This window comes from Lipophrys pholis, assembly GCF_963383615.2.
Source record: "Lipophrys pholis genome assembly, chromosome: 15".
NCBI lineage: Eukaryota > Metazoa > Chordata > Actinopteri > Blenniiformes > Blenniidae > Lipophrys > Lipophrys pholis.
Window position 1 is genome coordinate 25,568,039 of NC_137642.1, and position 18,600 is coordinate 25,586,638.

At 41.4% G+C, this 18,600-nt stretch overlaps 1 protein-coding gene across 2 annotated transcripts in view; it reads right to left on the bottom strand.

Annotated features, from left to right (window-relative positions):
• Window positions 1-2,924: 2,924 nt before the first annotated feature.
• The window catches only part of gfra1a (gdnf family receptor alpha 1a), a 110,440-nt gene continuing 94,764 nt past the window's right edge, over window positions 2,925-18,600 (bottom strand). Inside the window, exons 8-10 of one of the 2 annotated variants that reach the window (XM_080482077.1) lie at window positions 15,048-15,229; window positions 7,055-7,102; window positions 2,925-3,682 (exon numbers count right to left, since the gene is read on the bottom strand). In XM_080482077.1, the coding sequence (XP_080338203.1) occupies window positions 3,530-3,682; window positions 7,055-7,102; window positions 15,048-15,229 (383 nt within the window). In that variant the 3' untranslated portion in view covers window positions 2,925-3,529. The remainder of the gene's footprint in view (window positions 3,683-7,054; window positions 7,103-15,047; window positions 15,230-18,600) is intronic. The other variant, XM_080482076.1, reaches the window with a different exon arrangement.

The window sequence follows — 18,600 nt, forward strand, 5'->3', positions numbered from 1 at the left end:
CAGTCACGGCTCGGAAACTTTAAATTCAAGTCTGGGTTCTGCTGGGTTGCCAGGTCTGATAGACCAAAAACAACAAAAAAAAAAGAAAAACAGCCCCAAAACCGGAACTCAAAACATTCCCCTACAGATTGCAGTAGAGAAATAGAAAAATGACACCATGTCGATCCATTTTTTTACCCCAAAACATCTCATCTTGTTCTAATAAAAGTAAAATATAGGCTAAAAGGTTTACTAAAGTGACCGATCTTTCAATGGGCTTTGGTGAGACAGAAGCCTTCTCCTAAACAACCCAGATTTATTTTCTTACTCCTGTGATTTGCCCCCAAAATATGTCTGCCCAATCCTGAAATGGAGAGAAATGATGTTCCAGATGTTCCAGGATTAGATGAGACGTGGAAACCAGGATGCTTTAACCATTTGTTTCAGAGCTTTTATACACTTTGACACTATCTGTTAAATATGTCGTTAAAAACACATGCAGACCGAGGAACTGCATGATCCAATAACCTTTCTGTTCTTACATTTAACATTTAGTGTTGAATCAATGGAAATCACCCAAATCACCTCCTTCCGACTCTAAATTGGTGGAAAGTGTCTTGGTGGAGGTCTGACAGCTTTTAACTTGAACAATAACGCGTATGTTTAACCTGCATGTATCTGAGTGACGTTCAGTGTTTGTTGTTGAACGCAAAGCTGTGAGGGGATAAATATGTTCTAAAAGTTCAATAAAACAAGAGTTCAGACCTGGCAACCCCGCTGTGGCGGCGACGGCGACAGAGCCCGACGGGCGTTTAGCAGACGGTTCGTCGTGACGGCTTCACCACCGAGGCGACCGGGACCGGACGCGTCGAGCTCGGTACGGTACGCTCAGCGACAGGAAGTTGATTCGTCGGTCTTGTTTGTGTTTTGGGCTCAATGCAGCAAGGTGGACATTGAAAAGAATTCTACAAAGTTCAGCAGCTTCTCATTCGCCTTCCCGCCAGACCACTACGAGTATGTACAATCAGCGGCGAGTGGATCGGGGCCGTCCACAGCAGCGTACCGTTCCTGGTAAAGAGAAGGAGTGAAACGCTCCACATCTTTCTCTGGGTGTCCGGAACAATGTGCGGGGTGCCTCCGTGGGGACTGTGTGCTTTTTTTGCCAGCGCGTTTGAGCGGATGATCTGACTTCTCCGATGTTTTTATATCAGGGGTTTTCAAAGTGCGGGAGGATGAAATCCTGCAGAAACCAGGACGACCCGCTTTCCAGCCTCCCAAAGGGCTGCCAGCTCATCAATTAGGAAAGGAGATATCAGCTGGCCTAGAAGTGGCTAAATGACGTCATTGACATCTTGCATATTTGGCAAAGTGCGTATAATTGTGATGAGGAGAGGAAGAACGTGAAAGAGACTAAAAGAGGATTAAAAAAAGAAACATGTTGTGGTGGGAATCTAACTAAAAGAGCTTTTCCGGGTGGGACTGCAGCTCCTGATTGAAGTGAGGGGCAAATCTGACGTTTTCAAGTAAAAACAGAAACATCTAGTTGCGGTTTGAGAGTCGGTTTACAACAAAAACGCTACTTGGAGTCGGTGAAAAAGCTACTTTTTGAAAACAGTTTGCAAAATACAAACTTTTCAGGAAAAAAAAGTTTAAACTCCGTCTCCATGGAAACGGGGGGGAAAACGCAACTTTTTGAAAACGTTTCGACTCCATGTAGACGAGGGAAAACTGAAACGCTGCTCCGGATGTCCGTGTACTCGTGATTGCTAATGTTTAGCACGTATCATTCTCTGCAGCATGTGTGTGTGTGGTTTCATTACAAAAGCAAACAGCAGCACCTCCTACTGGCTGAACATGAAAACCGCATTGTTTTGTTTTTTTTAGCATGTTTACCGTTTCCGTGTAAACGGACATCATTTTCAAAATGTTGCCAGGTAAACACAAAACTTTTCCGGAATGAACACACAAAAACGATGCGTTTTCACTTGAAACGTCTCCAACAACACCAGATAAACTCACTAACTTCAGCACAAGTTGCTGAAACAATTCGGTCGTGTAGTAAATGTCCAACTGGTGTTGGAAGAAATCAGTAGGTATGGCGAATACATAATTTTAACTGTGTGATAGTAACAGAATATAAAGTTCCTCCTGTGGATTATACTTGCAAAATGGTCAGTGTAAAGCTTTAAAAAAAAAAAAAAAAAAGACCTCCCCCGTCATTTGACTCGCAATGGTTTGGTCCACTATTGGTCACTTTATTTCCTGTGTTGCTGCTGTCCTACAAAAAGCCCAACTGTGAAAATTAAGAATTTGCCAAATTTTTTTAATGGTTTTTTTTTTTTTCTATTAATCAAAATTTGTTTCATTTCATGTATTTATGACAACTGACTTATTTTGGGGGATGTAACAGTATTGTAACATTCAAAATCAGCTTCACTCATCAGAGTATATGAAGTACCTGAACCCTCCTTGAGGACTTTAATCATTTACATTACTATGAAAATACTGATCACATTTGTGCTAATATAGATGTATGCCGGTGCCAAGATAGAAAACTGAATATCTTTCATCCATATTGGAAAATTATTTCCAATTGCCCCAACTGCGCCTCTTTGAAACTGTTTGTGCCTCATCAGTGCTCTGGTCCTTCAGTTTCAACTAAAACTGTCATGAGCACTTCTTTCACATTGTTCACCACAAAAAAAATCCAAATTATGAGCAATCTTGACCACACGTTCTTATTTCTATGTTTCATCTAAACATTCAGTCATTCTGCTCACAACATCCCTGAATTTACGTCACAAGATGTTTCTTGGTTTATTTGCCCCACCTAAGAACCTCTGGCGCCCCCTGGGGGGGGGGGAGGCGTGTCCCACACTTTGAAAACCTCTGATGGTAATCATTTATATTGACAGGAAAGAAAGAAAACAAGAGTAAGGAGAGGTGATGTGCACGTGTGTCTTTCATTCAGCTGATAAAAATGTAAAACACCAGATCACGCCATTATCAAAACGTACACAAACCACAGAGGAGACTGAATAACACCGAAAAGGCTGCTCGAGTGACGATGTCGCCGAACCCAATGACTTTCTTTTTTTTTTTTTTTTTTTTAACGCCAGCGATCACACACACAGACGTGGGTGAAAAACAGAGAACTCCGAGAGATCGATGCTAATTTACATGTACTTTTTTCCAAGATCCACCAGCTGTGGTGTTTTTTCATTTCTGCCCCCGTTTCTGAGCAGTAGAAGCTTTAAATCGCCACCCGAAGTGGGTTTTTTTGTTATTTTTTGTCACGTGAACACACAGCCAGAACGGCGTTAACATGTATATTAGATCACTGTTTTAGCACACAGCTGCAATGCAAAACAAAACAAACAAGAAAACGTCCCAAAACTTCATAAAAAAAATAATAAAAATCAAAAAGGATAAAAAAGAGAGAGAAATCCAGGAGAAACAATAATACAACAGGTATAATCCAAAAAGAAAAAGGATATAATTTCTTTTATACAAATGTGTGTTTTGACAGTCCCTTGTTGCGGTGAGACGGCTACAAGGCGCCCGGTAAAGACGGCGCGGACAGGCTGCAGTACCACAGCCAGAGCAGCGGGGGCAGCAGAGAGGTGACGGCGCCGGGCTGTCTGGACCCGGCCCAGTTTCTCAGGATGGCGTTGGACGTGCTCGGACCGTCTATCTGAGGGTCCTGAGGGACGGACGAGAGAGGAGGGAGAGGTTAGCGTGGTTAAAACACAACAAGTTTAATATCACATTCGATTGTAGGTTCGACACCACATCTGCCTTGAAGTCCTTGAGCAAGCAATTGAATGGGTGAAAGTAGTTTTTTTGTTGTTGTTTTTTTCTACCCCTTCCTTCTTCTCATCTCCCTCCATATAACCATTTAAGAACAACAAAAGTTTAGCATGAAAATAACTGACATTTCACACTTTCTTTATGAAATACACATATTTTATCAACAATAATAATCAGATTTTCAAATTAAAAAATGACTTTAATAGGATAAATTCATGTATTTCAGCCAGAAAAGAGAATGTGTGACCTGAACAATGAGATACCTGCCCCTCTACCCGAACCACGGTTTGAATCCCTCCCCACAAGCTGTCCGTACATCACCTCACCCCACCCACGACAGTAGAACGTCTCCACCTCTGTCTCTGGTTCTGCAGGTTTCTCCCTGTTAAAAAAGCAGCTTTCCCTTTTGTGGGAAATTGTTGGTTCTTTTCCCCTTTGAAATGACGGCGTTGGACAAAACTGAATCGAATTGAATAGAAGACGCTTGAAAAATCCCGACAAACAGCTGCTGGTGATCCCGCGTCAAACTAATGCGTTTCAGTGCCGTTTACAGGGCGCGATATTAATCTTGTGAAAGTCTGATGTGAGCGCCTGCTCAGTGTTTGGAGGCAAAAAGTCTCTGGGCTTCACTGATGAATGTGTTTGTGTTGGTGAGAGCTGGCCTGCCCGATCGGCCCGTCCAGATTGTGGCACGAGACAGATTCATGAATCAAGCGTGGCAGGAGCCTCTGGATCTGATCCACAGCAGATTCACCGAACGTTTCCTCCAGACAGCTTGACGGATGATCCCCGACATAAACAACAACGACACAAAACGCTGCCAAAGCGTCCCGGCAGAGTGTCCGTGTCACTTTGTCTCCGGGCGCTCCGGTTTGTTCAGCGACGCTCGGCACGCACACGGAAAACTGTGGAATTTGATATTCATTATCTATTGTTATCACTCAGTGTTTATTATTACTGAGAGTTTTAGAATGATGTCATTTCAACTTTACCGTTAATCTGACGAATTATTGAACATCACTAGTTATTTTAAAGTAGTGAAGATACTTTAGAAATTACTGCAACTAAAAAGTATCTAATAATCTGGGAAAGTAAATCTTACGTCACTTCTAATAGTCTCCATCATTTCTGTCGTTTTTTAATAGATGGGTTATTATTCGATGCTCTATAATCTGTATTAAAGTGAGAGGAAGATGCTCTATATTCTGTGTTTTAGTGGGAGGAAAAGGCTCTATAATCAGGATGTTAGCGGAGGAATATGCTCTATAATTAGAATTTTAGATGAAGATGCTCTATAACCTTGATGTTAGAGGCGGAAGATGCTCTATATTCTGGATGTTAGAGGGGAAGATGCTCTATAATAGAGAAGTTAGTAGGAGGAAGATGCTCTATAATATGGATGTTAGTGGGAGGAAGATGCTCTATAATCAGGATGTTAGCGGAGGAATATGCTCTATAATAAAGATGTTAGTGGGAGGAAGAGGCTCTATAATATGGATGTTAGAGGAGGAAGATGCCCTAGAACCTTGATGCTAGAGGAGTAAGATGCTCTATAATATAGATGTTAGTGGGAGGAAGATGCTGTATAATATGGGTGTTGGGGGAGGAAGATGCTCTATAATCTTGATGTTAGAGGAGGAAGATGCTCTATAATCTAGATGTTAGTGGGAGGAAGATGCTGTATAATATGGGTGTTGGGGGAGGAAGATGCTCTATAATCTTGATGTTAGAGGAGGAAGATGCTCTATAATCTGGATGCTAGAGGGGGAAGATGCTCTATAATATGGATGTTGGAGGAGGAAGATGCTCAATAATCTGGATGTTAGTGGTAGGAAGATGCTCTATAATATGGATGTTAGTGGTAGGAAGATGCTCTATAATCTTGATATTAGAGGGGGAAGATGCTCTATAATCGAACAGGTTTTTCCACCTACAATAAAAGTCATGTGTAATTCCCTCACGACAAACATCTCTGGAGGTGTTTTGATGCTGAATCCCGCAGCAGCGATCACTTTCTGACCTGCTGCCTCTTTGAAGTCACATGATTCCGTGTCGCTTGTTGAGGTGAAGCAGTTTTAATCAAATCAGCCGTTCAGGAACCTTTAATGAACTCGTGCGACGCGACACATTACCAACATGAAAAGGTTGTTTTCACCACTAAAATGCCACCGTGGGTCCAGTCCGGCCAGCGTGCGACCATCCTGAACCCTCACGTGTCGCCACATGTCAGCGTGTCGCACGCCGAGCGCCACCGCCGGTCGCCGGGTCGCTAATAAAGCTGCGAGCTAACGGCCGGGGTCACCTCCCCCAGACCTGGCCCCGCCGCCATTAAATGTCACTCCGCTGCATAACACTGCCTTATTATTGTACAGTGACATTTACACTGAACTTTAAAAGCCACCAGATAAGCAAGCATCCCATTTCGGTCTCAAAGAAACTACAAAGACGACGGATTTACAAAGAAGCCGGGGGAAGGACGGCGGCGCAAAGACTTCTTAAAGTTTGTGATGACTCGATGACTCGTCCGATTTCTTCGTGGTCCTGAATGTAATTGTTTGGTTTTTTGGTATTTTTTTTTATCAAATGAGATAATGTAATTTGATGTTTTTGTGACCTGTGATATTTTCCCTTAAAGTTTTAATAACACGTTTGACCATCAGGCCAATAATATGATATGAAATGGACTTAAACAGAAATATTGATATTCTTTGATCTTTGATGATTTAGTAGAGACAGGCTGTTTGGAGAACATAGATTTTTTTTTTTTAAACAAATTACCTAAAAGTGGACGATAATTCCCTCATAGCAGATATTCAAACTCGCCTCAGCCTCAAAGCCAAAATGTCAAACTTCCTTTTCATTAATAAAGCTGCTTGACTTCTATCCTCGTAATTTCTGAATGATTTTGCTTTTCCCAACTTTACGAGACGTCTGCGACTCATCCTTATTCACGCCAAAACAATCAATGAAACGATAGAATGAATGACTGTTATATGTTTAAAATATGAGGGGAATGTGTTTGACATGTTATTTAGATGTATGTGGTGAATTTTGGCCTTTTCTCTACGTACCAGCTCCACCAAACATAAGGACTAAAATCGGCTCCAATATGGCCGCCAAGCCACCAAGGAAATTCCAAAACAGTGAAATAAATGCAGATTGTTACTATTTTTAAGCATTTGTGTCGCAAACTGTTGTACAGTAGAAACTCAACTTGTTCATTTCATCCGGTGACCTTTTATCGGGTCATTTAGAAACGACTTACCACACACAGGACGCCGTCCAGACTCGAGTTTGACTTCAGCTTCTGCGCCTGCAACACAGGATTCATGTTCATCAGACCAAAACTATTCATTTCACAAATGTTTTCGTCACTGGAAATTGATCAATTACAACTGAAGGTGAAGCGCTGTCATGTTCAGACTGTAAATCACATTTGTTTTTGTGAAGTTTTTCTTGGATAAAGAAGTATAAAGAGGTATCGGTGTAGCCCTGGAGCACAAAGTCAATAAATACTTCAATCAAGGTGTGACCTTGAATGTGCTCTGAGGAGGGATACTGCAATAATAATTACCTTTCGTCAGCGTGTATTTATTAATTGGTTTACATGTATGTATTTTACCAACGTTTCACAAAAACTACTCACCCGAATTGCATGAAATTTTCAGGGATGATTTGTCAACATCCAAGAACCAATTGGTTAGATTTTGGGATGTTAACAGCGAACTGATTCCGAATTAATAAATAAATATTTTAAAACTGCAACAAAAATTGCCCATACAAAGCGGATGAGAGGCACCGAACGCTAACTCTGCCCGTTCTAGTACTGTATATAACTTCGATTTGAAAAGGATTTATACTAAATTAGTCACTATGAATAGAAAGAAAACGAGTAGTATTTTTCTAGTGCGACTTATTAACGCTCCCGTCTGGCGCCTCTGCGACGTCTGGACCCTTCAGGTAACTTTCTCAAAAGATCACAAGTGATTAGCATTTCTGCTGATTGCAAACCCACCGTGAGCTGATTTGCGGCGCAGACCTTGCAATCAGTATTTGTTCAATTATTCATCTGATTATGACTATAGTACTTTGTTCAGACTTTCCTGACTAATGACCTGCTCGCACTGACACTGAGGGGTTTGTTTTTTTTTTCTGCTTCAGGGTGTTTATGTGTACGAGTGTGACAGAATAATAAACAACTCCAGTGCACTGTATAGTGGATTCAGACCAGGATTAGGGAAAGTCGAATGCAGAAGGTGTATTTTGTTGTTACACCTTGTTGTTACCTCCCACCCCCCCCCACACACACACACACACATAAACACACACACGTGCGCACACACACACACACATCCAGTGGAATGATGTCTATAAATCACACTGTATTTGAAGGCCTCTGCACAAACACCCGTACAGAACAACAAGCCCGGAATATCAAATGTGGCTGAAGGAAGGAAAAAAAAAAAAAAGAAAAGAAAAAGAATAAACACAATAACCGAACACAACGAGCATCCAGTTGTTTCTCGACGGCAGGCCATCTGTGTGCGGCGGCGTTGATTTAGAAGTTTGAAAAGTTTTCCAGCCTCTCATCAGTGAGACATGATAATGGCTTCTCAACTCTTTTTTTTTATTTTTTTTACAGCTTGTTGATAAAGTCCAGAACACTGGAAATATTTCACAACAAAGTGTTCGGTAAGTTAAAAACACAAAATATAAATGTGAATCTCAGGAAGTGCTCCTCCAGCTGCCGCTGCCTCACTTTTATTGCTGCAGCGTCTCCATGATGAATTAAAACCAACAAATTCAGCCATTTAGAAGATGACGTTAAGAAGGCTTGTCTGGAGGCAGCAGCCCCTTAAATCTCACTTATTTGTTGTTGGTTTTTTTTATTGTTTTTTTCTGATGCTGTAAAGCAGGGGAGGGAAAACTGGACACAAGTGTAAAAACACCCAGAATGCAACAGCTGCAGGAGAAGTTTTCTGGACATTTCACTGTATCTTGAATGTATTCCTACTTTCCTTCTAACCTTCTAACCCTAAAGTTTCATTAAAATTGGCTTTATATTGAGTTAGTAGGTTTTTTTTTTGTCTTTTGAAAACATTGACATTTTGAATGAATGAAGTAGAGCTGCACTCGGTAGAGCGCAGATCTCCGCCAACGCCACATTTGTTTGTGGAACCGAGTTAGCATCGTTAGCATGATAGCCGTTAGCTCATATCGATGCTAATTAGTTCGATCAGGACGCTACATCACTGTGGGAGACACTGAGCAGGGAGCGTCTCCATGGCAACAGACGCTGAACTCCTTTGATCTCCTCCATGAGGTGCCTCTCTCATCCGCTTTTCGCAGTTTTTTGGGATTAATTCGGAAACGGTTAGTCATTAACGTGCCAAAATCTAATCAGTTGGTCCTTGGATGAAGACAAATCATCCCTGAAAATTTCATGCAATTTGAAGGAAGAGCGTTTGAAAAAAGTGGGCAAAATACGTCCAATCAAACCAAATTATTAAATTAATACACGCAGACAAAAACAAACTTCTCGGCCATGTTTTTGTTGGTGAAGGTAACGAATGAATGGATGAATGTTATATTTTTGGCCATAACTCAACTCGTAGAAAATACAAACACTATTCACATTAGCTGACCAAGTGAAGGAACAGGCTGAAGCCAGTGACTTATTTGTGCTTTTCCTATAAATCCTATGAAGTGAATTTGCTCTTCCTCTAAAGAAATGCAAACAATAGAAACCTACTTAGTGTCTGATAACAGTAAACAAGTGCTGCGCTCATTGAAATTCCCTCCAAAGAACATTTGTATGTCAACAAATTCAAATGTTCCATGTGTTTTGGATTTGCCTAATACCTGCCCGCTCTCAAAAGTCACATTAGCATGTGCTGCATTTCCATATTTGTCTGGGGCACTTCCTGCATGTGTCGGAGTCGACTTTATTCATAAGAGCAGCCCGACAGCGCCCGGAGGTTTGAAAAGAGTGTGTGTTTGTGCGCGTGTGTGCGTGTATGCGTGTGTGCGTGTGTGTGTGTGTGCGTGTGTGTGTGTGTGTGTGTGTGTGTGTGTGTGTGTGTGCGTGTGTGTGTGCGTGTGTGTGTGTGTGTGTGTGTGTATACGATCACATGTGTGTTATGTTTTATTTCAGGCTCACGTCGCTCCTCTGTGTGATTAAAACGACCCTCAGCCGCTCCTGCATTTTAAATCTCTCTAAAAGCCACAGAGAGAACTGGTTGACACTCGACAGAAAGCTTTACGATGTCGAAACGTTTCCCCCCCCGATTCAACCCGAGAGCTTTTACACAACATGTGAGTATTATGCAGCTGAAACGCTCTTCAGCGGGTGAGCGGACGGAGAGCTGGACTCCAGGTCACAGGTTCAGATCCATAACACTCGTCGCTGTGGAGGCTGGCTGCTTCTCTGAGGCGTCAGGATGGGAAACAATGAGCTGCTGACTGCTGCGCCGCCGACCTGTCGCCCGACACGGCGCAGGTTCAAGACCCCAACAATCTGGGAGTAACTGCCGGAGCCACAGTCCACGATCCCTCGTTTAACGTCAGATAAACACATAAAGTCGAGATGTGGAGCTTTTAGCTTGGCGTGAGATTTGTGGGAATCAACGATCAAGCTGGATCTAGAGCTAGACTCGGTAGAGAGCAGATTCTCCAACTTTTTGTTTGTTTTTGAACCCGGGATAGCATCGCTAGCATGTTAGCCGTTAGCTCATATCGTTGCTAACTCGGTCAGGTTGCTGCATCACTGTGTGAAACACTGAGCAGGGAGCGTCTCCATGGCAACATACGCTGATCTTCTTTGATCTCCTCCATGAGGTGCCTCTCTCATCCGCTTTGCATGGAAATATTTCTTTTCGTAGTTTTCAGAAACGGTTAGCCGTTAACGTCCCAAAATCTAATCAGTTGGTCCGTGAATGATGACAAATAATCCCTGAAAATTTCATGCAATTCAAGTGAGTAGTTTTTGTGAAAAGTTGGTAAAATACATACATGCTTACATACAAACCAAATAAATATATAAATACATGCAACATCCAACTTTCGTTGGAAAAGGTAAAAAAACAAATTTAACAGCAATTTTCCAATAAATTTAAAAGAGTATGTATGTATGTATGTATGTATGTATGTATGTATGTATGTATGTATGTATGTATGTATGTATGTATGTATGTATGTATGTATGTATGTATGTATGTATGTATGTATGTGTGTGTGTATATGTATGTATGTATGTATGTATGTATGTATGTATGTATGTATGTATGTATGTATGTATGTATGTTCGCAAACTTTTCGCAAAAACTATTGACCCGAATTGCATGAAATCTTCAGGGATGATTTGTCTTTATCCGAAGAGGGTTCCATTCAATTTTGAGAGTGATTGAGTCAAAGGTCAAGGTCACCAAAAGGTCAAAAAAGCTGTCGGTTTTAATCCGATTGACATTACACCAACGCCAAGATTTTCAGTTTTCAATTCCCTATCCTCTGATATTCCATACGATGATATGATATATTGATGGGGGTCAAAGGTCAGCAGGGCTCACACGGAAATTGTAAAATGTGTTTAAATCAGTGTAAAACAGTGATAACATGAAGTAATTCAAACGATAACTGATGGAAGGAGTGGTGGATCAAATAATCCATTGTAATCCATTGGTTTCCATGGTAACAAATGCGGCGTCAGCAAAGGTCTGCGCTCTACTGAGCGCCGGTTCTCGTTTTTAGTGAGACGATCCTCACATTTAAATACATCAGACGTTTAACGACATTTAGGCCTCGTTAACACGACAACGTATTCAGTCGGAAAAAAAAACCACATCATTTTTGTTTCAGAAATGTTTTGCATTTATGCTGCAACATTTTCAACATTTTGAAAACGATGACTTTCGTACAACCTGAATAATGCAAGACATTTTGGGACATTTCACAGTATTTTGAACCAAGACTTTATCTTGAGATTGCAGTAATTTTATGTAGTAATTGTTTGTCTTTTTGTGAAAATATCAACATTTTCATGACGTAGATACTCTAAAATTTTTAAATTATTAGGCACTATTTTACCGGTGAACTCAGGATGAATTTGGGCTGAATTCTGTTAATTTTTTCGGTTCATACTTTAGGAAATAACTTCTTTTTAAGCGACAAATCAGTAGGGAAAGATGGTTTTTACCTTCCTCTAATCAGCGTCATGTGACGTGTCGTTTTATTATGTGACCGGCAAAACAACTGAAATATGTTCAACACTTCTCCATCAAAGCATGACTTTCACAATAACTTCAACCATCACAACTCCGCTCTTTAAAATCTGATCTGGACCCTTTAATGTATGTTAAGTTGTTGGACTCCGTATTTCTCTCCTGTAAGGTAGGACTGGACGATTTATGTGTGGTTGCTCTGAGCTTCCCGACTCCAAAAAGAGAGAAATCCAAAGAGAAAACAGGAGAAAAATGGCTGAACTCAAACAACTCTCTCATTAACTTGTATTTGACGTGTTATCAGAGCGCTGCCAGCAGCACACACGCATCAGTACACCACCACCGCTCATTATCAGAACACAGCCTCTCCCGTGTGTGTGTGTGTGTGTGTGTGTGTGTGTGTGTGTGTGTGTGTGTGTGTGTGTGTGTGTGTGTGTGTGTGTGTGTGTGTGTGTGTGTGTGTGTGTGTGTGTGTGTGTGTGTGTGTGTGTGTGTGTGTGTGTGTGTGTGACTTGAGATTGTAGCTGCATCTATCTCCAGTTGCATGGCTTCATGCACACTACATCTCTACATAGATACAGAGCAGCGCTGTGTGTCTGTGTGTTTCAGAGAAAACAGACATAAAACAATCAATAAAGACACACTCTATCTCCTGAAACTAAACCCAAGCCTGCTCTGGTCGTTGAAACATTTTAAATACATCACTGCAGTCAGATATTGCGTCCAAATTCAGGCTTCGTTCATTAAAAAAAAAAGAATAATAAAAAAAAAAAAAAAACAGCCTTCAGAAGAGTAAAAATAGCAAATACACTCAGCTCTGGAAGGAAACAGGACATGAAAGAGGTTTGATGTTGAACAACTTAAACTGCACAAAGCTTGTAAACTCATTTCAATCGCTGAATGTGTTTTTTTTCCCGCTTTTACCACAAACATAACTTCCTGTTTAAAGAATGAGAACATTTGAGAGAATTCCAACAGCTCAGCAGTTTGTTTCAGCTCCATGAAGAGTTGAAGGATCTCGCAGTTTATTGTCGTAGTTTTATAAGTTGTACTTTACTGCTGTGGTCCAGTCTAGAGACCAGAGTCTGGATGGAGGAAGTTCACACATGAAGCCGCAGCCTCAAATATCTAATGGGCAAATTTCATTCATAAAATGTGAAAATAGAAGTTTGATTTGGTGGCAACAATTTCTAGTAATACACTAGTTTATCACCACAAGTTACCAAAGATTCAATGGGCTCAATACTTTTGTTGTGACAACGAAGATCCAGATTATAGAGCATCGTCCTCCTACTAACATCCAGATTATAGAGCATCTTCCTCCTACTAACATTCAGATTATAGAGCATATTCCCCTACTAACATCCAGATCATAGAGCATCTTCCTCCCCTAACATCCAGATTATAGAGCATCGTCCTCCTACTAACATCCAGATTATAGAGCACCGTCCTCCTACTAACATCCAGATTATAGAGCATCTTCCTCCTACTAACATCCAGATTATAGAGCACCTTCCTCTTACGAACATCCAGATCATAGAGCATCTTCCGCCTACTAACATACAGGTTATAGAGCATCTTCCTCCTACTAACATCCAGATTATAGAGCATCTTCCTCCTACTAACATCCAGATTATAGAGCATCTTCCTCCTTGTCTTTTAAAATGTCAAAAAAAAGGAAAAGCATCTTAGAAGCTGAAATTGTGGAGCATCATAAACAAAGAAAAAAAGAGCATAAACAAAAAGACTGTTTCTCGCTTTAAAAACAAAAGTAAAACTAAAGATTGGAGATTGGGTGGATTTCAGTTGCAGCCTGCTGGAGGATTCTCCCGTCTGTAAACAATAACTTGTGATTTTACGAGGCTGCGACGAGCTGCTGTGTTATTACATGTGAAATGGCTCTCCGGGCCCCCGACCCGGCGCTCGGCTGGTAATGACAGTATCGTCCTCACTTCCTCCGTGACCCAGGAGGAGCCCGTCACCCGATCTCAGGGTTTCGTCAGCCAGATCGCAGCTCGTGCTGAGAGGTACCGACTCACGGCGGAGGAGCCGACACGTCGGCTTCATCAACATCAACATCGGGACCAATGAGGAAAAGAGGCCAACGATAGTTGGATGTTACTGTCTGCGTGTATTTATCTATTGCTATATGTGTGACGTTAAGTTCACCGGAATTGCTTGAAACTTTCAGCGATTATTCGTCTTTATCCAAGAATGTTTTTAATAAATATTGAGAGCAATCGGGTCAGAGGTCATCGTCTAGGTTACAAAAAGGTCAAAAAAGCATCAATGGTCAGTTTTAATCCGACTGATGTTAAACACCAAAATGTTCAGTTCTCAATTCCCTATCCTCGGATTTGTCACATGATGCAGTGACGTCATTACCCTGGTTACCGGTTGGGGGTCAAAGGTCGGGGGGTGACATGGAAATTGTAAAATATGTGTACATGTGTGTCAAACAGTGGTAACATGAAGTAGTTCAAATGACCATGACCACAATGATGGAAGGAGTGGTGTGGTGGATCAAATAACCTTGTAATCCACTGGTTTCCATGGTGACAAATGTAGCGTTGGCGAAGGTGTACGCTCTACTGAGGGCCAATTCCAGTTTAGGACTGTGATCACTTTTCAGGAGATTGCATTTCATTAGTGTTGCGTTGACTATCAACAGTCCAATAGATGTTGGCAGACGACTCTTCAGAGGTTTATTTCATGTTTTATGCAACAGAACATTCATAAAATGTGGTGTGCGGGAAAGAAAAAATAAAATCCTCTGACAGGATTACAGCGGTGGCATTTTCCCAGCTGAGAATTCAAACCAGGACCTGGTGTGTGGAGACATTCAGCAGCTTACTGTTTTTAGGTTTTTGCTGCATGCTGCATTTATAATTAAAACCAGGGTTTGGACGTGGCTGAGACCCGATCAGACTTCATCTATGAACTGTGCAAGAAGAGATCTGAGATACAAGACGCCTCCGCCAAGAGATAAGTGTGTGTGTGTGTGTGTGTGTGTGTGTGTGTGTGTGTGTGTGTGTGTCTCACTTGTAGGCTGCCGCAGAACTGGTAGATGCCGGGGTCTGTGTTGATGTGGTTGTCGATGGTGTTGGGGTTGCGCTCGCGGTTTCTTTGGTAGGGGGTGGTGGTGGAGGTGGTGGTCTGGACGGGAGACATGGGCTGCCATACCCCGACGTCCGTCCCGTTTCCAAAGGCCTGGATGGCGTTACCTGCAGGGAGGAGCCAGATGCTTTCATTATCACATCCATACGTCAATCTTGGATTGCAGGAAGCTACAAAACACAGGATTAAAAACTGGACGGGTAACCAAAGAGATCGTGAACAAAGGAAAGATTAAACTGCTCACAACTGCATGTTTTCTGATTGCGGAAGGCCATATGAAAAGAAAAACAATTCATGCACCATGAAAACACGCAAACTCTCCATGAAACGACCCTGGCCTGAATATCTATCTTTGTGTATTAACCAGTAAACCAAAGTGGATCCCATGTCCTGACATCATTTCCTTAATAATAGTTTAATCATAGTTCCATCCAAACATAAGCCAAAGCATTCTAAAAGAACAAAACACACGACATGTGAAACATCTAAGCATCTTCTCTTTATAGATGATCTTCAAATGTGTGCGCAGCAAATTAATTCTTACCAGCATTTTGGCTATTTCATACATATTAATGTTGGTAGAAATACGACCACATCAAGTGTAATAAACCCGACATTGCTCTGCAAATTAACAAATCTACGGCCTTTATTATATGTTAAATCAGGGTTAAACTTACAAACATAATAGAATTACAGACATTGGCAATTACGTTGAAAGCCAAATACTGAGTTTTACCAGAAAATGTATGCATGTATGTATGTATGTATGTATGTATGTATGCATGAATTTGACCAACTTTCCGCAAAAACTACTTGCCCAAAACAACTCAAAATCATCCAAGGACCAATTGATAAGATTTTGGGACGTTAACGGCTCCGAATAAATTCCCCATACAAAGCGGATGAGAGAGGCACTTCATGGAGATCAGCGTCTGTTGCCATGGAGACGCTCCCTGCTCAGTGTTTCACACAGTGACTGGCTAGTTAGCATCGTTATGAGCTAACGGCTCTCATGCTGGCGATGCTAACTCGGTTCCGCAAACAAATGTGGCGTTGGTGAAGGTCTGCGCTCTACCGAGTGTAGCTCTAGTTTTTAAATAGTTTGACTCCAAACGGCATGGTGACCTGTCGTAGACCTACACAGTCTTTACCCAAAAGCTGTCATCATCACAAACCATCATGCTAATATGTCGGCTGATGTTCTTAGTACGTATAAACTGATTAGTCTGAGCTTACAAAGTATGAACTCTACACGCCAGAAACGCCTCCAAGTGGGTCAGTTTACCACCGAGGCCTCGTCTCACCGTGAATCACCTGCCGGCCGGTCCCAGTGTTCAAATAAAAGTGCGTATTGCGCCGGTCTAAACCACAATTAAAGGAGAGTTAGAAGGTACTTAGGTTTTGTTATCACCGTTCCCCATTATAAATTCACCACACCGTCAAAAAAAACCTGAGTGCTGATGTGGCTATTTACCATTAGAGTCCATTAGTGGCCCTATTAATAGCTTTCTATGGCTTTGATGTAAAAAAAACACACACACACACACACACACACACACACACACACACACACACACACACACACACACACACACACACACACACACACACACACACACACACACACATCAGAGAAAAGCTGAGCTTTACAGAGACGCTGTTTGAACGTAATGATATTCTTCCCCTTCAACGCTGAATTATGACCCTGATCCTGTGGTAAAAGAAGGAAGAGCCGATCTGCATAACAACTCTTTAACCTCACTAAAACATTCATGCACACATGAGCGCCCATGTCCACATGATGCACGGCGCATAATAAAGCCGTTACTCTTGGGGATTTCTGCGACTGATCCATGTTAAAATTAACATAAATATCAGTTTAAAGTCCCGCGGAACAAATTAGGCTCCGTGCGAGGTGAAGCGTCTGAGCACAACTTACCGAAACACAGTAACAGTTCAATATTGCACATTGACCGTTAATGTAATCCCTGTTCCCTTCCTTTTAGCGATTTTTCATTCTCCCTCAACTCAAATTTGGTTGCACGATTATGCCCAAAATACTTGTTTATCTATCGTAAATGAAGCTGGATGCGAGCACAGACCATGAGAAAACACGTTGTATATGTATATGTGTGTCAATTTGTGGCAGTGAAACTCATCAACTAACACCCAGAGTTTCAAATCTGTTCACTCGTTGCCAGGAATGATACTTTAAAAGGCAAAGAAGCAGCTGCAGATGTGCAGGTGGAAAAAAATAAAAAATAAAAAAATCCTCTGTACGAGAAGAAATGTGAAGTGTGAGAGACTGCAGGTATTTTCCAGTAGCTTCAGTCGTTTTATATACCTGCTTCATCCAACTCAGGGTCAAGGGAGCACAGGAGCCAATTCAAGCCAATTCTCTGTGCAAACAGAGAAAGTAGGGAAACAACTTTGTTATTGACCTTCTCTCGTGGTGCAAGCCATGAAAGATAACCAACTAGCATTAGCCTTGCTGTCAGCGTGAGTTTGTAAAAACACCCATAATGCAACAGCGACAGGAGACGTATTCTCTGTATCTTCAATGTATTCCTACTTTTCTTCTAACCTTTTCTCTCAAGTTCATTTCACGTCATGCTTTTAGTTAGTGATAAAACACAAAGAACTAGAACAATTCCACATTATTACACAATCAATACATAATCCAGCACATAGAATAAAAAACAGTTCACATTAACTGGACTTTTTTTTTTTAATTTCTCTGTATTTTGCATTAAAATGTTTATTTAAAATTGGCTTTATGTTGAGGTTGGAGTCATTTCTGGTGGTAATTGTTTGGGTGTTCAACACGTATACTCTGCGCCGCGACAAAGAAAGACTTAAAATTATAGATTTAAAGGTTATTATCTTACCAGTCCGGTCCAGTCAGGGTGAAATTGGAGTGTGTGTGGCCCCTGAACTAAAAACAGTTTGCCACCTCTGAATTAGACGGCATGCGATGTCTTGTTTACTCCTTCCATTTTCGCATAAAGCTAGAACGTGAACGTGAAATTGATCAACTGAAAATGATCTTTACCTGTGAGATATCAACTTGAAATACGAACCAAAACACTGTCGGCTTTAAATCAAACATTTAACCTTCAACAACATTAGAAGAAACACGATACCGCCGCCGCGCCGGTGTTCGCAGTGGGAGTTCGCCTTCTCGCCGATGTCTACATTACCACTTTATCTCACTTTACATGTCCAAGGTTTGCTGTGATACTAGAATTAGCCGGGCTGCAGTGACCTCTGCATGTTGAGGAAGTAACGCAGAAGTGACGGGAGAATATTCCGGTGGCAGACCTCGGATTGAGAGAGAGAGGTTGTGTTTACTACTGTACACATTAGTTTTATTCATATTTTCTTAATAAATTCTACACTTTTGAATGAATTTAACACAAATAAATTGGAATATGTGTCAATTTGCCTTGTAAACGAAACAGTCCCGACTCTGTAAATT